This window comes from Columba livia, chromosome 14 (assembly GCF_036013475.1).
Source record: "Columba livia isolate bColLiv1 breed racing homer chromosome 14, bColLiv1.pat.W.v2, whole genome shotgun sequence".
Classification (NCBI taxonomy): domain Eukaryota; kingdom Metazoa; phylum Chordata; class Aves; order Columbiformes; family Columbidae; genus Columba; species Columba livia.
In genome coordinates this window covers 10,203,146-10,223,111 of record NC_088615.1, presented here as the reverse complement: position 1 = coordinate 10,223,111, position 19,966 = coordinate 10,203,146, and the positions used below count along the sequence as shown (strand labels likewise).

The following is a 19,966-nucleotide window of genomic DNA, read 5'->3' as shown; positions in this document are numbered from 1 at the left end:
AAAGCAGAGTAAAAGCTTAATAATGCCTGGGTTAGCAACAGTTGGGACAGAAGGTGAACTCCGATGGCATACCCGAACTGAAACTCCTGGGGAATTTGGGGAGGCGATGTGTAATTACCGAAGTTGGAGTTTGGCCAGGATGCTCAAGCTGACAAACTGTCTTTTACAAAAGCGTGGTGGGAACCTGAGCAGATGGGACTGGTCCAGATCTCAGCTTTACTCCCCTGACCCCATGGCAGCAGGGGTCCGGGTCTGCTGGAGTTCAACTCCAAGTACAAACAGGGGTCAGGAGAGTGTGGACTGTCTCTTGGGTTGAACACAGGTCCAAGACCCATAGCAGTGCATGGTAATGGTTTGGAGCTCACTCTGGTGAGTACTAGTTTATGGATTTCCTCTGTGACAGCATCTTCCAAACTTTTCCATGAGTGACCCAACTTCCGCTCTTACTGGGAGCATGTGTGAACGCATCTGGGTCCATGTGTGGGATCCGCTGTTTGCCATCTGTGAAATGCTGCAGGGTTTGGGATGTCCCGGGGGATTTCTCAGAGGAGCCCTGGAGGATTTCAGGCATGGACCAAGATGGACATTGTGTCCCGCTGGAGCAAGTGCTGAGGAGCGTAAAACATAAACCACTCCACTGACAAACCCATTTCACGTGAAATGCCAAAATACCTTCCTCTTCGCAGTACCTTTCCATCTCTTTGAGGATGGAAACCATGGGAGGGTGACACTGAGACTGTGATGGATGTATTATCAGGTTTTTAACCCACCCCCCCTGGGCCATCTGCCCCAGACATTTTGGGGCTGAAGAAGCCCTTTCAAACAGTAACTCTGCCTCCTGGTTTACACACTCCTGTAGCTTTGTCAAGAGCTGAGCTGCCATCCAGGTGCAGAGGGTCCTGGCACAGCCCGAGCAGTGGTGATGCTGGGGGAGCAGCGGGGGGTCTGTGTGCATGGGGAAGCACTGAGCTGTCCTGCTCCTCTCAAAGTCATGTCCACGTTTCTTACCCAGCTGCTGTCTGCATTCCCCCTGACAAGCCGAGCAGGAGATAAAAAAAAATCAAAAGCATTAGTGTTACATAGTTATTAGCCAGGTCAGGGGGTGATGTTTATTATGAAAGACTCTGTGAGAAGGGATTAACTCTACACATTAAAAACCACCCGATACAAGGCATCTGGAAAAACAAGCTTCTTAACTTGGAAAAGTACTGAGCTGTTTGTAAACATCCGTGAAGGGGGCCATTGCTAGGGAGGGTGATTATATTTATCTGTGCCTGTCACGGGGCTCTGCCCGGGCTCTTTCCTGATGTATCCCAGGCACCACAGCTCCGTCCCAGCTGTCTCCCTTGCAGAGGTGACAGTTGTCCTCCCCTACCCTGTGCCTGGGCAGCAGAGACCTGGGGGCGATGTCAGTGGTGGCATGGGCACAGCTCTCCTGCCCTTGCCCATAGGATGGACACGAGCAGCTGCCAACAGCTTCTTGTATCCACAGTGATAGCAGTCCCCCAATCTGGTCATTTTAATTAATCTTGTTAGAGCCCATTTGTCACTGAACTTGGCCTCAAACAGAGCATGGTGGCCAGTACCCATCCCTAGAGCCCTGCAAGGAGATGCTGATTGTGCTCCCTGCCCCTGGAGCTGGAGAGAGGGGTTTGCTTGCTTGGGTGCTCCCTGTACTGGATGCCGAGTCTGCAGTGGGGAATAAGATGTGCCTGAAGTACAGATTTCTGCTTCTTTTCGTGGCACATTAGTGCAATCCTGCCCCCGGCTATAGGGCTGCTGGGGATGTGAGCGCAAGCCTTGCTGGTTAGACTGCAGTCATCAAGCCCTCTCTTCTGTTTCTGACAGGGAACAGTTGTCAGTGTCTAAGGAGAAAATATAAGAACAAGGCAAGTGTGTAATGATGCCAGTTCTATGCGCCAGCTCCCAGCCATCAGCAGCCTGGGGACTCCCTGAGTCACTGCCTTAGCCCATGTGTTAGTCATGAGCTCCTGAACTATTTAGGATCCAAAGCACTACCTTGCAATGAGTTGCATTGCTAGAATCTATTTTTTTGGGGAAAAAGAAAACCCCTGCTTTTTCAATCAAGCCACCTGCCTGACACCCCCCAGCCGTCCCCTTTCGAAGCTGAAGAGCCCTGCACAGTCTCGTCTCTGCTCATCTCCCCAGACATCCTCACCGCCCTTCTCCCTCAGCCTGGACCTTGCGGAGATGAGGGGCCGCAGCTGCAGGAGGGTTCAGGATGAAGGGGAAACCACAAATTTATACAATTTACTTTATTTTCTGCTTGTCTTGTTTAGATGTTACTTCCGTGTTTTGAAAGATGACTTTGTTTCATTACAAGGGTTTAACCCTTTTAACAAACATCCTTGTTGCTTCTCTTCTAAAAAGTAATTCTTAGTGCATTGGATCTTGTCTTTTTTTCCCTGTGAGAGGTATATAATGGCTCAGTGCAATGTGAATGTAGTCCTTGGGCTCTCCATGCTTGAAGAAGGGCTTTTATGAGTATGGCCAAGCAAGACTGGACATGCTTTTACTGGGCTGGATGAGGAGAAAAATCTGTCTCTGTTGAAAGGTTTGACTGCAGCAGCTTTGTCACTTTTCCCAAGCCGGCCTGGGGATAACAGATAATTGCCATTGTCTCCCGAATGCTGAGAAGGGCCAGACAAAAATGCTTCTTGTTCCTATTTTAAATTCTGTTGTTCATTGAATCTTTAACATTCAGCATTTTGAGAGGAAACAAGACTAGATGAAGAGATAGCCGGCTGGCTCCCAAATGAACACGAGAGTAAGTATGTTTTCCCCACAGGCAGATAATATCGCTACCGACAAGCACACGCCAGGCATTGCCATGTTTCAGAGCCTCGCTACCGGGTATTGCAGCTCATCCCATTTTGCAAAGGGCTGGAAAAATGTGATATAATGGCAGGGAAATAGGGCTGGGGGGGCTGGAGGGGAGTGGGACTGGGCAGCCAAGGGCTTCACCCACAGAGGTGCCAACTCAAGCAGATATGAAGACAGTTTGTACAACCAAAAACTATTCCCAGGGCTCCCATTGTTTCCCATTGTTTTCTCTTTCTCTCAAAATCCTTGTGACTCATGAGCTAAAACAAACAATTTTATGCTTGAGAGAGTGAAGGGCTAATAGTGCTGGCTGGAAACGAGGAGGGAGCATCCCCCCAGTCCTGCTGTGGATGGAGGGAGGGGGCTGTGGCTGGGGGGGTTTATGTGGGACACAACTGCCAGGACTGCAGCTGGGGGAAGAAAGAGAATGTTGAACCAAAACCTAAACTGTTATTTTGGTGTCAAGAAGCACTCCCATGTCCTCCGTGAAGTGACCTGCTGCTGCCTGTCCTTCAAAGCGGTGCTCGGAGAGCTCGTCTGTGTGAGGTCCCGCATCGCAGCTGCGGATGCAAGGGTGTCAGGGGAGGACTGCAGATTCGTTGGGTTATAGGAGGGAACAGATTCAAATCTGAGATTTCGGGTGCGGCCTGTGGCTGGTCCCACCTCTCCTGCCTGCCCTCTCCTTAGCAAGTATGTTACACTTCAGAACATGCGCTTGGGTTGTGAACGGTGTGCTTCCTTTCTCTTATCGAACCAGTTGTTTGCATTGTGCAGTGCTTGGAAAGGTTTATTTTTGCTAAAACTTTTAGGATATAAACTTGTATAAACAAAATCTGTAATCCATCCCAGTGCTGGGAGCAGGGATGGCTCGTGTCCCTCTGCCCCAAGAGCCAGGTCTGAAAGCCCCAAGGTCACCTGGGTGCAGATGCAGGGGAGAATGTGTAACACAGTTCCTGCTGGCACGGAGAACCTTGTGTGCAGGGGGCTGGTTGCATTTGGCTGAGCCACCTGGTCCCTTTGGAGCTGGTTTTCACCTGGGCAGGTTTGCAGCAGGCGGCTGGAGCCAGCACCCCGACCACACACCTGTGTTGGGGATGCCGAGGCTGTGCTGCCTCGTCGGCCGCGATCTGGATCCTGCCCATCAGTCCCTGGGCTGGCTGCAGTTTTAAAAACTAATTAAAACCAGCGCTAGACAGATTTCTTCTCGTTTTGATTTGAAGCCCAAAACAGATACCATTTTTTGGCTCTCACCCAACAGCTGGTTTCATACAGGTGGAAAGTTGTTACCGTGGGATATGAATTTGGTGTTTTTGGGTTGGTATTTGGGGCTAAGGGGATAATTGGCAGGCACAGACCTATGGTGCAGCCACTTGAAAAGCTGAGTCCTTGGCAGAGCATGTAAAGTGGGAGTTGAATGGCAGTGAGATTGCTGGGCCACTTTATTAGAGGAGTTTGTGAGTGAGTCAAAGAACCTGGAAATCGATAAGAGGATTGCACAGAAAGGTGGTGGAGAGGCTTGGAGAGGGGCTGATTGGCCATGGAGGAGGTGGAGAGGAAGGAGGAATGCTGCTGCAAAGCATCCTTTGCTAACGGTTCCTTACCGGTGCCTGTCACAGCAAGGCACAATGTGCCATAGCATCTCCTCCCATGGGGAGCTGTTTCTGTCTAAGGTTGCCTGAGCATTGGATGAATTGATGCTGGTCCATGCGAGAGCTCCTGGGGGTGCCCAGCAGCCATCTCAGGGTGCAGGTCTGGCGGGTGAAGCAGGAGATCCTCTGTCAGGTGGGATGCCCCATGTACAAAGTGCTTGTTCTTCACGGGGGAGCTGACTCCAAGCCTGCCTTGTTGGTCCCTTCCATAACCCCAGGAGCATCCTTCCCGTGCTGGAGTGGAGTGAAGCCTTAGGATGTGAAAATCTGAAGATGTGTTATGTTTGTGGAATTTTTATTTTAATTTTTTTTTAGAGAGTAAATCTATACAGCCTTTGCTTCACAACAGAAAATTACAGAAAAAAAATATTGATGTATCATTGGGGAATGCAATGGCTTTGGTGTGCCTCCCTCCTGCAGCTCCTGGGGGAGCACTGGGCACCTCCCTTCTCTTTGCCTTTTTCTCACCCTGCCCTGACATGAAACACTCTTCTCTTTGCTCACCCGTGTGGCTTCAGGAGCAACGGGGACTGAGACACAGCTTTTGTCCTTGTGCCTTTCTTCTGCCTGAGGCTGCATGAGCACGTTGACACGGACTCCTGGTCCCTCTCTCTTGGAAATACAAAGGAAAAATATCTCAGGATTTTGCAATTTTGTGTCCTCATTCCCCATCTTTAAAGCTGATGCTAGCAAAGGGTGAGGCTGTCCCCTGGGAATCGGTGCGATGCATCTCTGAGCATCGCTGAAACCTGCCTGACATTCCCGAGCAAGCAGAGGTAATAAAGTGAGCGTCTTCGTTTGGTCTTCTCCATGGCCGGCAGATCGATAGGCAATAAGCTGGATCCTGCTGCCGGGCTGGAAGGGAAGGATGGAGCTGGGCCTGGGCTGCAGGGGGAGCAGGGAGGGATGCAGCCTGGCCTGGGAGACAATTTGTCAGCTCCTGTGGCCCGGGAGAAACAGTAAACACTCCTATTGAGGGAAAATTGCTTGTTTTCTGGTACCCAACTTCCTCTTCACCGCCAGGTCCTCGGTTCATCAGTGCCCAATTTATCCTTTATTTGGTTTTCATAAATAATTCAGAAGAGTTTGAGTAGAATAATTGAGTCTTTTCCCAACCCTAATCCCAGACAATTCAAAACAAAAAGACATTTAGATTACAATTTGAGCGTATTAGCTGTTGGGAGATATCCAGACAACTGATCTGCTTTCCTTTACAATTTCTGTGCCGTTCTGTCATTTCTAAAGTGTTCTGCTTTGATAGTTAATAATTTGAGCATTTCCAGTTCTTCATGAAAAGACAGAGGCATTGCTGTGATAAAGTGCGGGTGTGCATGCTGCCTTTGGATGGGCAAGCTTATCTGTTTTCCAAGAAGGACTAAATAAATGAAGTAGTGAGATTGCAAATCCAGCCTGCGATGTGCCTTATCATCTTCAGGGAAATAGATACGATCATGCTTATTTGGCTTAAAATTAAAACTAAGCTTCTATGCCAATGTGAGCTGAAAAGCCAGAAGGGATGAATTTGGGGAAGACTTAATACGGGAAAACACAAGCCTGGGATCCACACCATGCAGAGGGGAGAAATTACACTGAGGGCTGATCCCCTTGCTGCGTTTTCCAATGCAGAAGCTGCGAGGTACCTGTGGCAGTTTGCCGGAGGGTTTTCCATCTGCTGAGGATGTTGTGAAGCGTTAGTGAGGCTGGTCCTGCTTGTTCAGAGCAGTGTTGAGCAGTGGGGGATGCACAGCCTGTGGGATGCTGGACTGCAGAAGTCACAACCCCAGCAAACAGCAGAAAGCACTAAAGAAATTATCTAAGTAATAGCTGTAAGCAAAGCGAAATGTCTTTAGTGTGTGACACAAGGATCGGATGGAACTGTTATATTTCTTGCCCGTGGATCGCAGCTCTTGGGAGTACCAGGGCTCCCCAGCATCGCTGCTGGCTCCTCCCTGGGCTGGTTGCACAACCAGTGTGGACTCCTCTGTCTCCCTTTTCATCAGTAGGAGGAAGGTGATGGGCCGGGCATTGACACAAATCTACCCTGGCTGTCCTTGGGAGGCTACTGAGTTGGCAGAGAGGAAGGTAGAGAGAACTTAAATGTCAGCAGGGTCCAGTTTGAGGAGCTTTGAAAACCTGTTGGGTGCCCAGCACCTTTAGGAGCCATTCCTATTTGGTTTTGCCCACAAATTCTGAGGGGAGGTGTCTCTAAAACGGTATTTTTTTATAACAGTTTTGCAAATGGAGCGGTGTAGAAGTGCTGTGACACTCCTGCCCCAGTGCTGGTGACCAAAGCAGGGAGGTGGCACCAGTCCCAGCTGCCACCCATGACCACGCGTGGTCCAGGCACCGAGAGCATCGTGTCCAGCAAAGCAGAGCAGTCCGAGGTGGGGAGGCTTGCTCAGGTTTGTGTTGTCCTCCTGCACCGAAACTGAGTAACGGAGATGCCTTTTGCCCATGTTGTGACCCTGGCGATGCAAGGGTGTCAAGAACAGGATGTATTTGTACACCGTATCTTAGAAAATGAGCTACAGCGAGGTTATTTTTATACACAGACACGCGGTGCTGGAAGTACTATGACATCTCACATATCCCTTCTCATGTTTGATTATTATTTATCTTTTCTAAATTTCTCATACTGGCAACACAGTAAAAGGTTACTGTGGCATTCCTAACTGTGCATTTGTAGCACATGGAGACTTAAAGGAACCTGATGTTTCTCAAACTGAGCCTAATTCTGACTGTAATATGTAGGCTGTTAATTATGTTTATTGAAGAATGTGCTGAGGCTGTGTCTGGCCGACTCAAATCAAGTCTATATAGATGTAGTCAAAAACGTCTCCAAGCAGATGCATTGAGAGGAAGGTACCAGCACAATTCAGAGAGGTCCCAACATGGAAAAGGTTGTTTATGTATTGTATTTAACTCTAATTGGGTTAGCAGCTGAGACTCTGAGGATTAAACAAACTGACCTAAATACTGGTCTCAGTGGTCTTAGTTAATGTCTAGTTTCCTGCTTCTCAGCCGATTTGTTTTCCCAAATACTCTCCAAAGCATGTTATCTTTGTATCAAAAGTCTAAAACCATATTGTATCATTTATTGTGGTTCTGACAAAGCAATACTCATTTAGAGAGTAAACTCTGCAAACAGATTAATCAGCATCTGAAGAGAACACCTGGTCCATCCCAGTAATGCAGAAGGTAATGCAGGAGCATCAGGGTTGGAGTAGATAGAGCGAGATGGTGTCCAGGCATGATTGCTGGCACCGTCGGTTATTATTTCATGTAATAGCAGATGGTAGAGAGGAGAAATCATCTATTTTCATTTACAATTTATTTTTATACTGCAAGAGGCAGGACTGCTCGAGTCATTGCTGTCAGGCAATCCTCTGGAAGGAAAACCTTACCATGAGGGAATTTTTTTGGAATGAGTTTTTCATTGTAGTATATTGGAGGAAGACTCTGCGGGGCCAGATGTGAGATGGAGAACAAGCCCATCCAGTGTCCGTGGGGCTGGAGGATTTTTGTAGAGGAGAGGTCAAGTGTCCATCTCACAGGAGGTTTATTGGGTCAGTAAAAATCTCTGTTATTTGGCTGTGGATGTTTTTGCAGGCACCCCTAGATCACCTTTTAGTCCGATATTTTCCAGCTCTGGCATAACCCAGCTTGGCTTTATTTTTCCTTTTGCTCCTTGGTGTGCAATCACTGCTGGGGGAATTGAGGCCCCAGGAAGTACCTTTAGCTTTTGGCTGTCCTGCTCAGGGCAGTGAGGTGACACAATGGGGACATGAAGGTGCTTGGGGTGATGAGGTAGCTCTGAGTTTCATTCATGGCAGGAATGTAATTTCCCCTAGAAAGACAGGACATGAAGAAGCCCAGTTGCTGCACATCCCTTGGTGTTTGGGGTTGATGTTCATGTGGCTATGTGGAAAACACTGACCCCCTGAGAGAAAGCAGCCTGTTATTTCTTTAGTTTAATACTATTTTTTGTTTTGGCCAAGCTTGCACCCTGCAGCTGGATTCCACATCTGCCTGGGCTGGGGGATCCAGGAGGGGGTGACAGCTGTGGGGCTTGGGCTCTTGACACTGCCTGGCCTGCAGCACATTGTTCTCCCCAAATCCTGCCCAAACCTCAGTCGGGAGGTGACACCTCAAAGTCACACCCATGGGGATGCAAGGACCCACCGCACTGTCCCTTGGGGACCGATTCCCCAGGGCACCCTCCCCATGCACGCAGCCTCTGCCAGACCCACTCACCCTGTTGCGTGTTTGTTTTTCCCGGTGCAGGTTTTCCGTACGGATCTGATAACAGCCATGAAGATCCCTGACTCCTTCCAGCTGAGTCCTGACGAATACTACGTCCTGGCCGATCCCTGGAGGCAGGAGTGGGAAAAGGGCGTCCAGGTGCCGGCAAGTGCTGAGGCCATCCCTGAGCCTGTGGTCAGGTGAGCGAGTGGGGTCCCCACTGTGGGGTCCCCTCAGCCTCGGTGGGGTGCACAGCATCTCGGAGAGCATGTAAAAGGGATGCAGGGGATCCCGGGCTTGCATAGGGATGGATGGACGGGGACCTCCTGCTGCACCCTGCCATGGGCAGCTGCTTTTTCAAAGGGCTTCTTGTACATGCCCAGCTTTTCTCGAGCAGCAGCAAGGAGCCATGCCAGGCAGGCCAGGGAATTTTTAAAAGAACTGATAAAATCAAAGGGATGGTAAAAAAAAATACCAACAGGAACCCACCCAGAATGTCAGCCTCTGCCTGGCTGGTTGATGCATCTTCATCTAGAGAGATGTGGCTGTAGCGCTGGTATTTCACAGCAGGGGAGCAGGAATTGGTTCTTAAAAACTTCCTTCTTTACCATGTGAGCTATTTGTGCGTATTGGAAACGTGATGGGCATGCCGAGATTCAGGGCTTGGGAAGAGGAGCCCACCGAATAGACAGCCATCTCCTGAACCTTGTAGAGACAATGTCTATCGGCCCAGATCGGTGTCTCATTAGCTATTTTAAAATAGGGAACTGAGTTTTAAAATAGACACTTAAACAGCTGCTCGGGCAGAAAAGAAATGTGGGGGAGCTGCTACGCATTCGTTGTGCTTGGGGAATTATCCCAGGGCGATAGAGGAAAGGCTGGTGCTGCCGGTGGGGAGAGCCAGGTGGGATCAGGAAGGGATCCCAAAGCTTGCAGGGTTGGACCCCAAAACTCCTAGGGTAGGACCCTGAAACACACAGGGTTTGTAGGAATTTTGCAGCTCTCACACGGCTTGATCCGTGGTGTGCAGCCCTGGGTGTGCATCCCGCGCTCGAGAAAGCATTGTGCTGATGCGATGCTGGGGCTGCGCCTGGGAGCGGGGCGGCTGCAGGAAGGTGCCGTGTGCTGGGGGATTTGGGCAGTTTGGGCAGGGTGCGGGGGCCAGCGGAGGCTCCGCTCGTCCCACAGCAAGAGCAGCTGCTGCTGCAGCTGCCAACCCTGCTTCTGAAGTAAACTTTTGTGTACGCTCCCCTTCCTCCCCTGGGGAAAGCAGAGAAAGAAATGAAACTTTAATGAGTCTTAACATATCAAAAGGGAAGTTGTAAAGGGGGCTGTTGAGTTGATTTAATCCTTGGGAAAAAAAAAAAAACAAACAACAAACCCAAAACAAAAAAGAAGAGAGGGGAAATAAAAAACTGTGTGGAATATCTTTTTTTAGTTGTCTTTGATGGCTGACCGCAGTCTGGACTTGTGAGTGCTCTGCTCCCCAGCTGGGCGCTTGTGCTCCTGCTATTTCCAGCCAAGAAGTGGTAGCTGGGCACTGCCTGGGCTGGCGGTGCCCGTGTACCGCTGCTTCCCAGCCATCCTTCGGCTGGGGGTTTGCATCCCACACCTCTGAGCCAGGGGCGCTGGGGCGCGGGGCAGCCTGCACACCCCTCTGCTGTTCTCCAAGCCTTTGTTTTTTTGGGGGACCTCGGGGCAGCTCTGCTGGTGCTGCCTGTTCTTGTGCAGGGATGCTGCTAAAGCTGTGCATGGTGTGGGTCATTCCCCCGTGTCCGCATCCCACGCTGGTCCCCACTCATAGCCCTGCTCCAACACCAGCCTCTCCCAGTGTCTTTCACAATGTTCAGGCTGCTGTCATGCCTCCTCCGAGTCCTCTCTCCTCTAGATTAAACACATGCATTCATTTTGAGCTTCCATCAACGGGTCATGTTTCCTGGAGTTGTGAACGTTTTTGTTGCCATCTTCCAGGCTTCGCTCACATCACTGTGGGGATGTGCCTGTGTGCCTGGCAGTGACCTGTGGGCTTTGAGGGGGTCATCAGACACACCACCACAGCCTCGTGCTGCCCACTCACCTTGAGCTTGGAATTCACTCCAACCATCAGATCCTTTCTGAAAAATTTCCTAATTCTTGGGATTTTTTTTTTCTCTTCTGATTATTCTCAGGGTCAGTGCTATTCCATAATCCTGATGAATTGCCTCTTGTAATATTTCCAGCTCTTCAATTCCTCCACACCATTTTGTTTTCAAGCTTTGCTCTCCAAAGAGTTCATGGCTTCCCTTTCATTGGAGTGAAGCTCAGCAGATTGAGCGGGTGTACCCGTGTCTGTGCGAGGAAGCCTGGTTCCACAGAGGTCTCGGCACAGCCCACAGACACGGGCGAGCATCTCCTGATAGGCAGCATTGAAGCCTTGCCAAGCTGAGATGGGTCCCATCTGCTCCTTTCCTATCCACCCACCACAGAGGTCCCAACCCATGCCGGGTTATTTTCCGTGTGCATTCATTTAGTTTGCTTATTTATGTGTTTCAGTGGTTTCCCCCAAGTTTCCTTTGTAAAGGCAGATAATGTCTATCTTCTTCTGGTCTTCTGCAATCTGACCTGTTCTCCGTGACCTCCCAAAGTTACTTGTTGGTGGCTCCATCACTCTCAGCTAATCCCAGGTGGATTTTTGCAGCCCCTCCTGGTTACAACGTGCCTGGTTCATCCCACGCTTCTCCTCCCGGGCTGCTGCGGGATGGTGCTGCTTACCCACAGCCTGAGCTTCCTCAGAGGTTTTTCCTCTCTTGTTGCTCTGTCTGTCTGTCCTGCATTGTGTCTTATCTGCCTGAACATCTCTTTGCTGAGCATCGCCTGAAGGGCTTTGTCCACAGACTGAAGCCTGTTCAGGATATTTTGCCTCTGCTGGTGCGATCTGAGTGGAATGAAGAGCTCTTCTTAGAGCAGTGTTAATGGTTGCACCTGGTTTGTGGCCGTGATGCACATCCCAGGGGGACAAGCAGTGACACTGCCAGATTTTTTTTTTAATCAGGACAACATCTCTCCGCATGCACACCAGAAGGCACAGCAGAGACGGGTGTGCTCCTCCTGAGCAGTTCTCCCTCCCATAGCATCCGTGCCCTCGATGTTTTCCCGTTTGGATCAATGATAGGAGAGCAGGGGATGGAGAGAGCAGCACTCGGGCTGCCAAGGACAGATGGAGACTTCAGTCCCTCTCCTATTTCCAGTGTCAGACATCTCCCTCTTGCAGCTTGCACTCCTTTGGAGAGATGTCAAGTATTGTATCACAAGAGATAGCTATATTTTGTCTGCCTAAAGAGTGCAGCCTTAAAAGGCCTGACAACTCCATTTACTTCCCTAGTTTAACTGCTTTAATTGCCCCTACCTCCATCCCAGCAGCAGTGAGCGGGTTCCTCACTGGTCCCATCTGAGCTGCTGTTTTCGCTGCCCCATGGGCTCTGCACCCCTTTTCCCCTTTCTTTCCAAGCTTTCATTCTTCCACCACTCAAAAAATTTCATATAAACCCAACAGATCCTCCATGTGTCGGACATGGGCAATCCGAATTCTTTGCTGAAAAAAATCCCAGCGCTTACTGTTTCCTAGACTGGGAAATTTGGAGCCCCGCAGCTGCCAGGCACCTCGCTTTTCCTCACTGCAGCTTTCCCTCGCTGTCAGGGCAGCATTTTGCTTTTCCCCTGTCTCAAAGGTGTAATGCAGGGTTGTGACAGAGTGTCCTGCCGTTAAGTTTGCAGCAGCAGGGAAGGGATGCCCATGGCAATCCAGTCCTGATGTTGTTACTCCTGACAGCCGTTTCCAAGTGAAATTCCTAGAGGAAGGGTGGGAGATGCTGCTACATCCCTGGGAGCTGGAAAATAGGCAGGAACTGCCTGCAAAATCATACTCAGCCTGTCATCCTGTGATGCCAGGGGTCTGGTTCCTGGGCTGAGCGCTCAACAGGGAGCATATTTTGCTGCAAAGAGAGTTGTTTCCCACTCCAGAGCTGGATCTTGCCCTCCAAAAGGTGCCTTGTACACAGCCGCTTTTGTCACCTCCTGCCTGGGTGCCTGGAAACTGGCTCTTCCTACCCGCACCCTGCCTCTAGGTTTTGTGCTCCCAAAGCTGAAAATTAGATTTTTTTGAGAGATTTTATTTTTCTGGAGCTCTAAAATGTCAAAAGCTGGGGGTGAGGCAGAAGGAAAGAGCTGTATTTTAAGGAATGCTTTCCCCAGAAAGCTGCTGTCTCGAAATGCCTCCACTAAGAGCCACCTTAAACTGGAGAGGGTCTTTTCTAGGCTAGCACAAATTGCAGTGCAGTTGCGAGGAAGGCAGTGGGGGAAGAGGTGCAGCATCTCTCGGCTGGGTGTCCTGGGAAGCAGGGATCCTGCTGCCGGCCACCCGCACACCAGGGTCTTCAGGCAGCACAAGAGATCAGCTGTTTCCTCTCCACAATAATTTCTGGCTCATCACGACTGAAAAAGGGTTTTATTGTGGACAGTAACATGCCTGAGAATTGCCCGAGGCTTGAAGGGCTCCAGCGTGGCGAGAAAAGCCACTTTCCAGCCGGATGAGAGGAAGGGAATGAGGAGTTGAGGCGAGGTTCCTCTGCCTGTGTATCTCCAGGCAACCCACCCTGGGATGTGGGTGGTGATGTCACTGCATCCCAGTGATGGCAGCATGTCCCACCTTTGCTAGAGCCCATAGCTGTGGAGGATCTCCCCTGGCTTTCCAGAACCAGAGATGAACCTTATAGGCCCCCTGTGAGCTCTGCAGTTATTTTACAAATGGGGAAACTGAGGTGCAGAGATTTCCACCATCAGTCCGTGGCAAAGCCAGGTACAAAGTCTTGGGCTGGTGCTGATGCACTGTTGGGTGCTGGATGCAATGTTGGAGCGTCTCAGCATGGCTTGAGTTTAAGGATTACACAAGGTAAAGTAGCAGGAAGAGTAATTGCAACAGTCTTGGAGCATCCAGGTTGCGGGTACCCCTCCTGTTGTAAATGGGAAAGAGAAGCTTTAGATCAGCTTTATCTTCTTCAGGTCACACCATGACACACCCAAGAGGAAAGTGGGGCCTTGCTGGTTTGCCCTGGATGCTCTTAGGAGGCTGTGAAGCCCTTTCTGCACGGCAGGTGTGCAGAGATCAGACGCAGGCTTGTCCCTACCCACTGGTGGCTTTGGCAGTGCCATGCAAGGCATCACATGTAGCTCGCTCAGCAGAGCATCACTCCATAAAGCAGCAGCACCTATGAGGGATTTTATGCACCTGTGCAGGCTTTAATTCCTCTTTCATGTAATTATTTAACATTTTTGGCATGCGGCTCCTTCCCCAGGCCAACAGGGATGCAGGCAGGATCTAGAGGTGGCTCTTGGATGTTGCATTAAGTCACATTAGTATGTGCTGTAGATTCTGTTTCCTGTGAATTTCCCCACAGCAGGAGGATGAGCAGGAAGGCTGCTTTTTGTTGGCAGGCTTCCCAGATATTCTTGGCGTTGCAGATCTATACTTATATCGTTGCAGTGGCCCTGTTTTAACAGAAAACAGAAAGTGCTGTTGCTACAGGAAGGCACAACCTCTGCGAGTACCAGCCTGGCGATGGCACCAGCGCAAATGCTGCAGGCAGAGTGGCTGCCACGTTGGCACGGTGTTTGCGTCACTGTCCTGTCCTCCTCCAGGTCCTCTCTGTCCCCTCTCCTCCAACAGCTACACAGGCAGGTAAAGCAGCTCTTTGTGCTGCTGGGCATATGCCGAGCTGGTGTAGGTGCAGGGCTGGCTGTGCCTGGATCACGATGTGGAGCTGCCCTGTGTTCATCTCCTTCCAGCCGTGTTGCTCTTTAGCGGACTCCAGTCCCATAAGGAGTTGCCCCAACATCTCCAGGAGGTCCAGCAGTTCTTTGAGAGGATGCACAGTTGTTGGCAGAAATATTCATATTGTGGTTTTGTGATGCCAGAATCATTGCAAAAGGGAGCAAGAGGAAAGATGCAGAGCCGGTCTGCTCACAGAGAGCGGTGTTGGAGATGCATGTACTGGACCAGGGAGGAGAATTAACTCATTGAATGAGAAACACAGGAATACTGGTACACCAGTAATGAGTGTAGGACTGGGACATGTCCCTGCCCTTCTTCCCTTCTGCTCCCAGTGAGCAGATGCCTTGGCTCATCCTGGCAAGGCTGGATGCTGCATCCAGAACACGCAGCACAGAGAGGGAGCAATTGCAGCCAAGGGAGAAAAAACCCCCGAGGGCAATCTCTGCTGCAGTGTGACGTGTGGTAGCACTGAGGAGCTACGGCCAGGCTGGCCCAGCAGCGGGGCGGCACGATGCGAACATCCCAGCAATGCCTGGACTTTGCCTCTGCCAGCAGCGGGAGCCCTGGATGGCGGCCAGGCTGGATCCTCGCAGCTGCCCGGCTTTCCAAGTCTTCGTTCTCAGCATGTACTGTATGAACCAGCACACTTTGTTCTCAAGTGTTGAGACTGGATTTCCTTTCCTCGGTCGGCGATGCAGGCTGGCTGTTGACTCATCAGCAGCTTCCCTTGGGCTTTGCTGCAGAAGGGGCAGGCAGGATTCTGCAGCAGTTTGTGTATCTTTTGGAGCAGAGGTTTTGGTTTTTTTTTTTAACATGATCCTTTTTTCTTTTCTTTCTTTTTTCTTTTTTTTTCTTTTCCTTCCCTGCAGCTCATTGTGAAAGATGTGTGAGTTTGGGGCTTGCAGGTGGCACGCTGGCAATCTTACAAAGGGCTGTTTCTTGGGTCAGTTGTTCCCATTCTGTGCCTGCCTGCCCTTAAATATGCCTGGATTCTAGTATGCTTCAGAAACAAGTGTATGCTTCCCTTTTGACATATGAGACTGTTCTGATCAAAAGAAATAAAAATCCCTGCTGCCCTAGGCCTGCATGGTGAGATCACAAGCCATAGGACATAGAAGTGCAGTGAGAGGAAAACTTGCTGCCTGCACATTCTGTGTGCTCCCAGAGACCCCGGGCTGACGCCTGGTCACGGCGAGGATGGGCTGGCTGGTGGCAGTGATCCAGGGCAGCAAAAAAACCCCATCACTGTGACATCCCTGAGTTCCCTCTGCAACCCTGTGCTGGGAAAGGGAGGCTTCCAGTCGTGTCTGCTCAGGCAGCCCTTGTCCCTGCAAGTGGCGGGGAGGGACGGGTTGTTTGCCGGGTGGTCTGTGCTGCCCGTCTTTCAGATCTGTCATTTGGGATGGGGTAAATCACCTGTACGGCAGCAGGAGCTGGGTGGTTCAGAGGGTCTGGGCTGTGCAAAAGGTGGTATGGGTGCTGTAGGGGGTTATTAGATTGTGTCCGGTGCCTGTGAGTGCTTTGCAAAGGAATAAGCCTGATTTACTCTGTCTGTTACTTGTAATTATTTCTGGTTTACAGTCTTGCTTTCAGCAAGTTCTCACCTTTATTAGTTGCTACAGGCAAACGTGTTAATCCGGGATGTTCTTACCTAGTACCCAGCCACTTGGACTTTTATTTTAAATGTTTGCTAATCCTCCCAGTGGATGCCTGTGGTTTATACTGGATCAAGCACACAGAAAATCAAGTGTGTTTCAGCAGTTAATGTATATTATGAGCAGGCTTGATTCCCGCTGCCCCGTAACGAGGTTTATGGCTCTTGGGACAGACTCCAGTTTGCTTCAGCCTTGGGAGTCTCTACATCTCACTCCATCACCTCCGCTCTCCATCCAGAACCGTGAATTTAGCCTATAGCCAGGTGAACCGTAGCAGATCTGATTGCTGCTGCTTGCAACCGCAGCAGTAATCAAATCGCCTCTTAGTGATTTAGTGCCCCTTGTGTCCCCATTGAACGATACAGAAACTATTACTCTTAAGTGCTCTTCAGAGTGATGGGAAGACCAGGACAGCCTGGCAGTGGGAATAGCTGCTCAGTTCTTGGTGCCGCTGTGGATAATCCTGTTGAATTTAGGTGAAGGCTGCATTGCTGGAAAGTGAGTTTTAGCATGTTCCTGGGACCTTGGTGAGGTGAAGAAGAGCTGGTAGGTTTTTTTATTCAGTGTGCTTGTAGAAGATCTGGGAAAATGCACCATAACAAGCGTAGCTGTGTAGCAGTATGGGGATGGTACAGGAGGCAAACGGATCCCTCCTGGGTTTGGGGGCTGGGCTGTGCGCCGCTTCGGGTGACTCAGCGCCAAAACTGTTCTCATGCGTTTCAGGGTTCAACGTTAGTGCAGTGACTCAAAACACATTAAGAAAGGCTAGATGCTGCCTTTTCAAATTCCTCAAAGATTTGCTTTCACTGGGTTGGTTTTGTGTAAGGAGACCTGTGCGATGGCACTGTGCTAATCACAGAAGTAGTCGTCTTTGTGCCCATGCCTGTGTTTGGAGCTTGCCGATGCTCAGCGCCGTTAGCAGTGGGATCGAGGGGCTTTGGCCAATTCCTGATGTGCTGTGGGTTGTGCTCCCATCCTGCTCAGAGCAGGGCAGGTGCAGAGCTGCTGCTGTCGCTCACAGCCTCTGTCTCCGCTCTCTGTTAGTAGGTGGATGCAAGTGGAGCTGTTTGTGTTACTGAAATAATTGTGGAAACACTATCTGGCTGAGATAATTAATTCCAGATGCTTTAATGTTAGTAGTTTGGCTTAAGTTACACAAGGAAGCATCATTTTTCGTCTTTTTATATCTAGAAAACATATGCTCAAGCGTCCCTGGCTTCCCTAGTAGCAATTCCAAGATATATTTTGCTTAAATGGAAATGAGCAGAATAGTAGTGGCCTGCTGGCTGGGTTTGGAGAAGGTTGGCATGCAGCACTGGTCCCCAAAGTGCCACCAGGTAGGTTGGTGGTGCTCAGGGATCAGAAGAGCACCACCCATGGGTGCTGGTGCTGTCTCTGTCCTGCTCACCCATGGGGAGCAGATGCTGCCTGAGCATCCTCCGCAGCTGCCTCGGGGTGGGGGCTGCCATGTTTTGGTGTATTTCGGGGCCAGAAGAGCCAAGGAGCAGGTTGTGCCTCTTCCCAGCAGTGGGTCAGAGCTCCCTCATGGCCTTCAATGCTGCTGTTAAAGCTGAATGGTGCAGAGGGGAAAGGGGGCAAGCAGTATGAGAAAGATCCTTGCACAGCATCAAAAATTGTGTGTATTTTGCTCCCAGGCCAGATGCTGCTTTTGTCTAGTCAACCAGAAAAACATCTGCGCTTTGTTGTTCCAAGCAGCCCACCAGCAAACCACTGCCTGGCCGTGGCTGTTTGTCCCTGCAGCCCTGGTTTTCTTCTGCACAGAAGATGTGCAGATGAGCCCCGCTGTGAAACGGTGCCCGTCCTCTCCTCTTCTTTACCAGGTCCCTTCTCCGGTCTACATCAAAATTATTTTCTGGGCACGGAACCAGAGTTGAGACTTCATTAATTCATTTGTTGAGCTAAATCTTGGTGAGATTTAGTCTGGAATATAAACGTGAGAAAGACAGGGACATCCACACTCTGGCTTTATCTAGTCTGCTGAGCATCAGGCTTTTTATGTGGTGATAAACAGCTCAGAAATGAAATTGGAAAAGCTGTCTGGGTTTAACAAGATGGCTGTTTAGTGCCTCCTGTTCACTTGTTTTCCTCTTTTTATCACATCAAAGAAGAGTGAATCACTTTCTCCTTAGAGGATCACATTATTCCAGGGGCCTGGAAGGACCCACTCTGGTTACAGGCTGTTACTGGAGGAGATTTTAGAGGGATGGGGGAAAACAGGGCATTTTTCTTATTGCACCTATTCATTGCAATTTGGAGCTTCAGCTGCATTTCTGTAAAGCTTCCAGGACCTACCTATATGAATCTTAAACTCCCAGCAGCACGTGAGGAGCCACCCTACCCCATCCTTAACATTTTGCACAGAAACGGGATTGTCAGAAGGGCATTTTCAAACCCAAACAGTGAGACTCTGGACAGTCCCGGACTCAAAAGGAATTTCCCAGCCGAGATGTGCTCACGGTGCAGCAAAGCTGTGCTGGGGTTCCAGCGGCGGTCACTATGCGCTCTGATTACTGGAGACGCTTTAAAAGCTGATAATGATCATTTTTTGTATTCATTGGCTAGCACTGAGTGGGTTTCAGTGGGAAAAACAACAGATAAAGGGATGGAGGGTGTAGATAAGCCACATTGTCCTGGGCTGGTCCCTGCCTGGCAGAGGGCGCCGGGGTCCCTGATGCATCCTGAGGTCCCTGGCACATCTCCAGCACAGGAGGGATGTGGGGTGCAGGAGGGATATGGGGAGTGCAGGAGGGATGTGGGGGTGCAAGAGGGATATGGGGAGTGCAGGAGGGATGTGGGGGTGCAAGAGGGAGATGGGGGTTGCAGGAGGGAGGGGGGTGCAAGGGGGATGACGGTGCAGGAGGGATGTGGGGGTGCAAGAGGGATGTAGGGGGGTGCAGGAGGGAGGGGGTTGCAAGGGGGATGACGGTTCGGGAGAGATATGGCAGGTGCAGGAAGGATGAGCATGTGGCAGGGATAAGGGTGCAGGGGAAATGAGGGTGCAAGAGGGACATGGCAGGTGCAGAAGGGGTGGGGGGTGCAGCCTGCGCAGCCATCCAGCATTACATCACCTGCAGCCACACTCACTGGCTGCTGGTACCCGGAGGGCAGGACACGGCTGCAAGCAGCATTAACCCCTTCCTGAGCATTCCCAAGCACCGCTCGGGTAACACGAAGGGACCTTTGCAGGACTGAGTGCTGACCACCAGCGTCTGTGCAGTCAGGGGCTGCCTTTTGGGCACAAGTGCTTCTTTTACTGGAGCTTGGTGGATGCTCCCAGGGACAAATCCAGCTGCTTTGTTCTCCGAAAACAGCAGCAAGAAGCTAGATGAGAGTTCAGAGCTGAACCGAGTGTTTACTGCCCATGTAGGATTTTGGGACAAGCGTTTTACTGAAGGTTTAGTTTGTACCCGAGGGTGGTGCCAGCCCAGCCGTCCATCACCCACATCAGCAGTAGTGGTGACAAACCGTGTGGTTACACAGGGCTGCTTCCTCAAGCATGGATGTCTAAGGGAAGGGTTGCTGTTATGTTAACTCTGTCAACTTTTTTGTCTAGAAATGTGCTTGTTACAGCCCCCGACATGAGGATAGCCTATGAGTGGCATGAGGCAGGGTGGCAGACAGGGCTACCAGACCAGACAGCCACTGCAGGTTCCCCTTCCAGACCCACCTTTGGCCCCCAGGCTGAGCCATGTGCCTGCAGTTGCTCTGTTATGTACAGATGAATTTTTGTGGATTTGCAAAGGCCATTG

The 19,966-nt window shown here is 50.5% G+C and overlaps 1 protein-coding gene across 3 annotated transcripts in view; it reads left to right on the top strand.

Moving 5' to 3' along the window:
* Positions 1-19,966, top strand: part of JADE2 (jade family PHD finger 2) — a 78,466-nt gene that overhangs the window by 12,114 nt on the left and 46,386 nt on the right. For all 3 annotated transcript variants that reach the window (XM_013367359.3, XM_005503478.4, XM_013367358.2), the window contains one exon: positions 8,778-8,935. In XM_013367359.3, the coding sequence (XP_013222813.1) occupies positions 8,778-8,935 (158 nt within the window). The remainder of the gene's footprint in view (positions 1-8,777; positions 8,936-19,966) is intronic.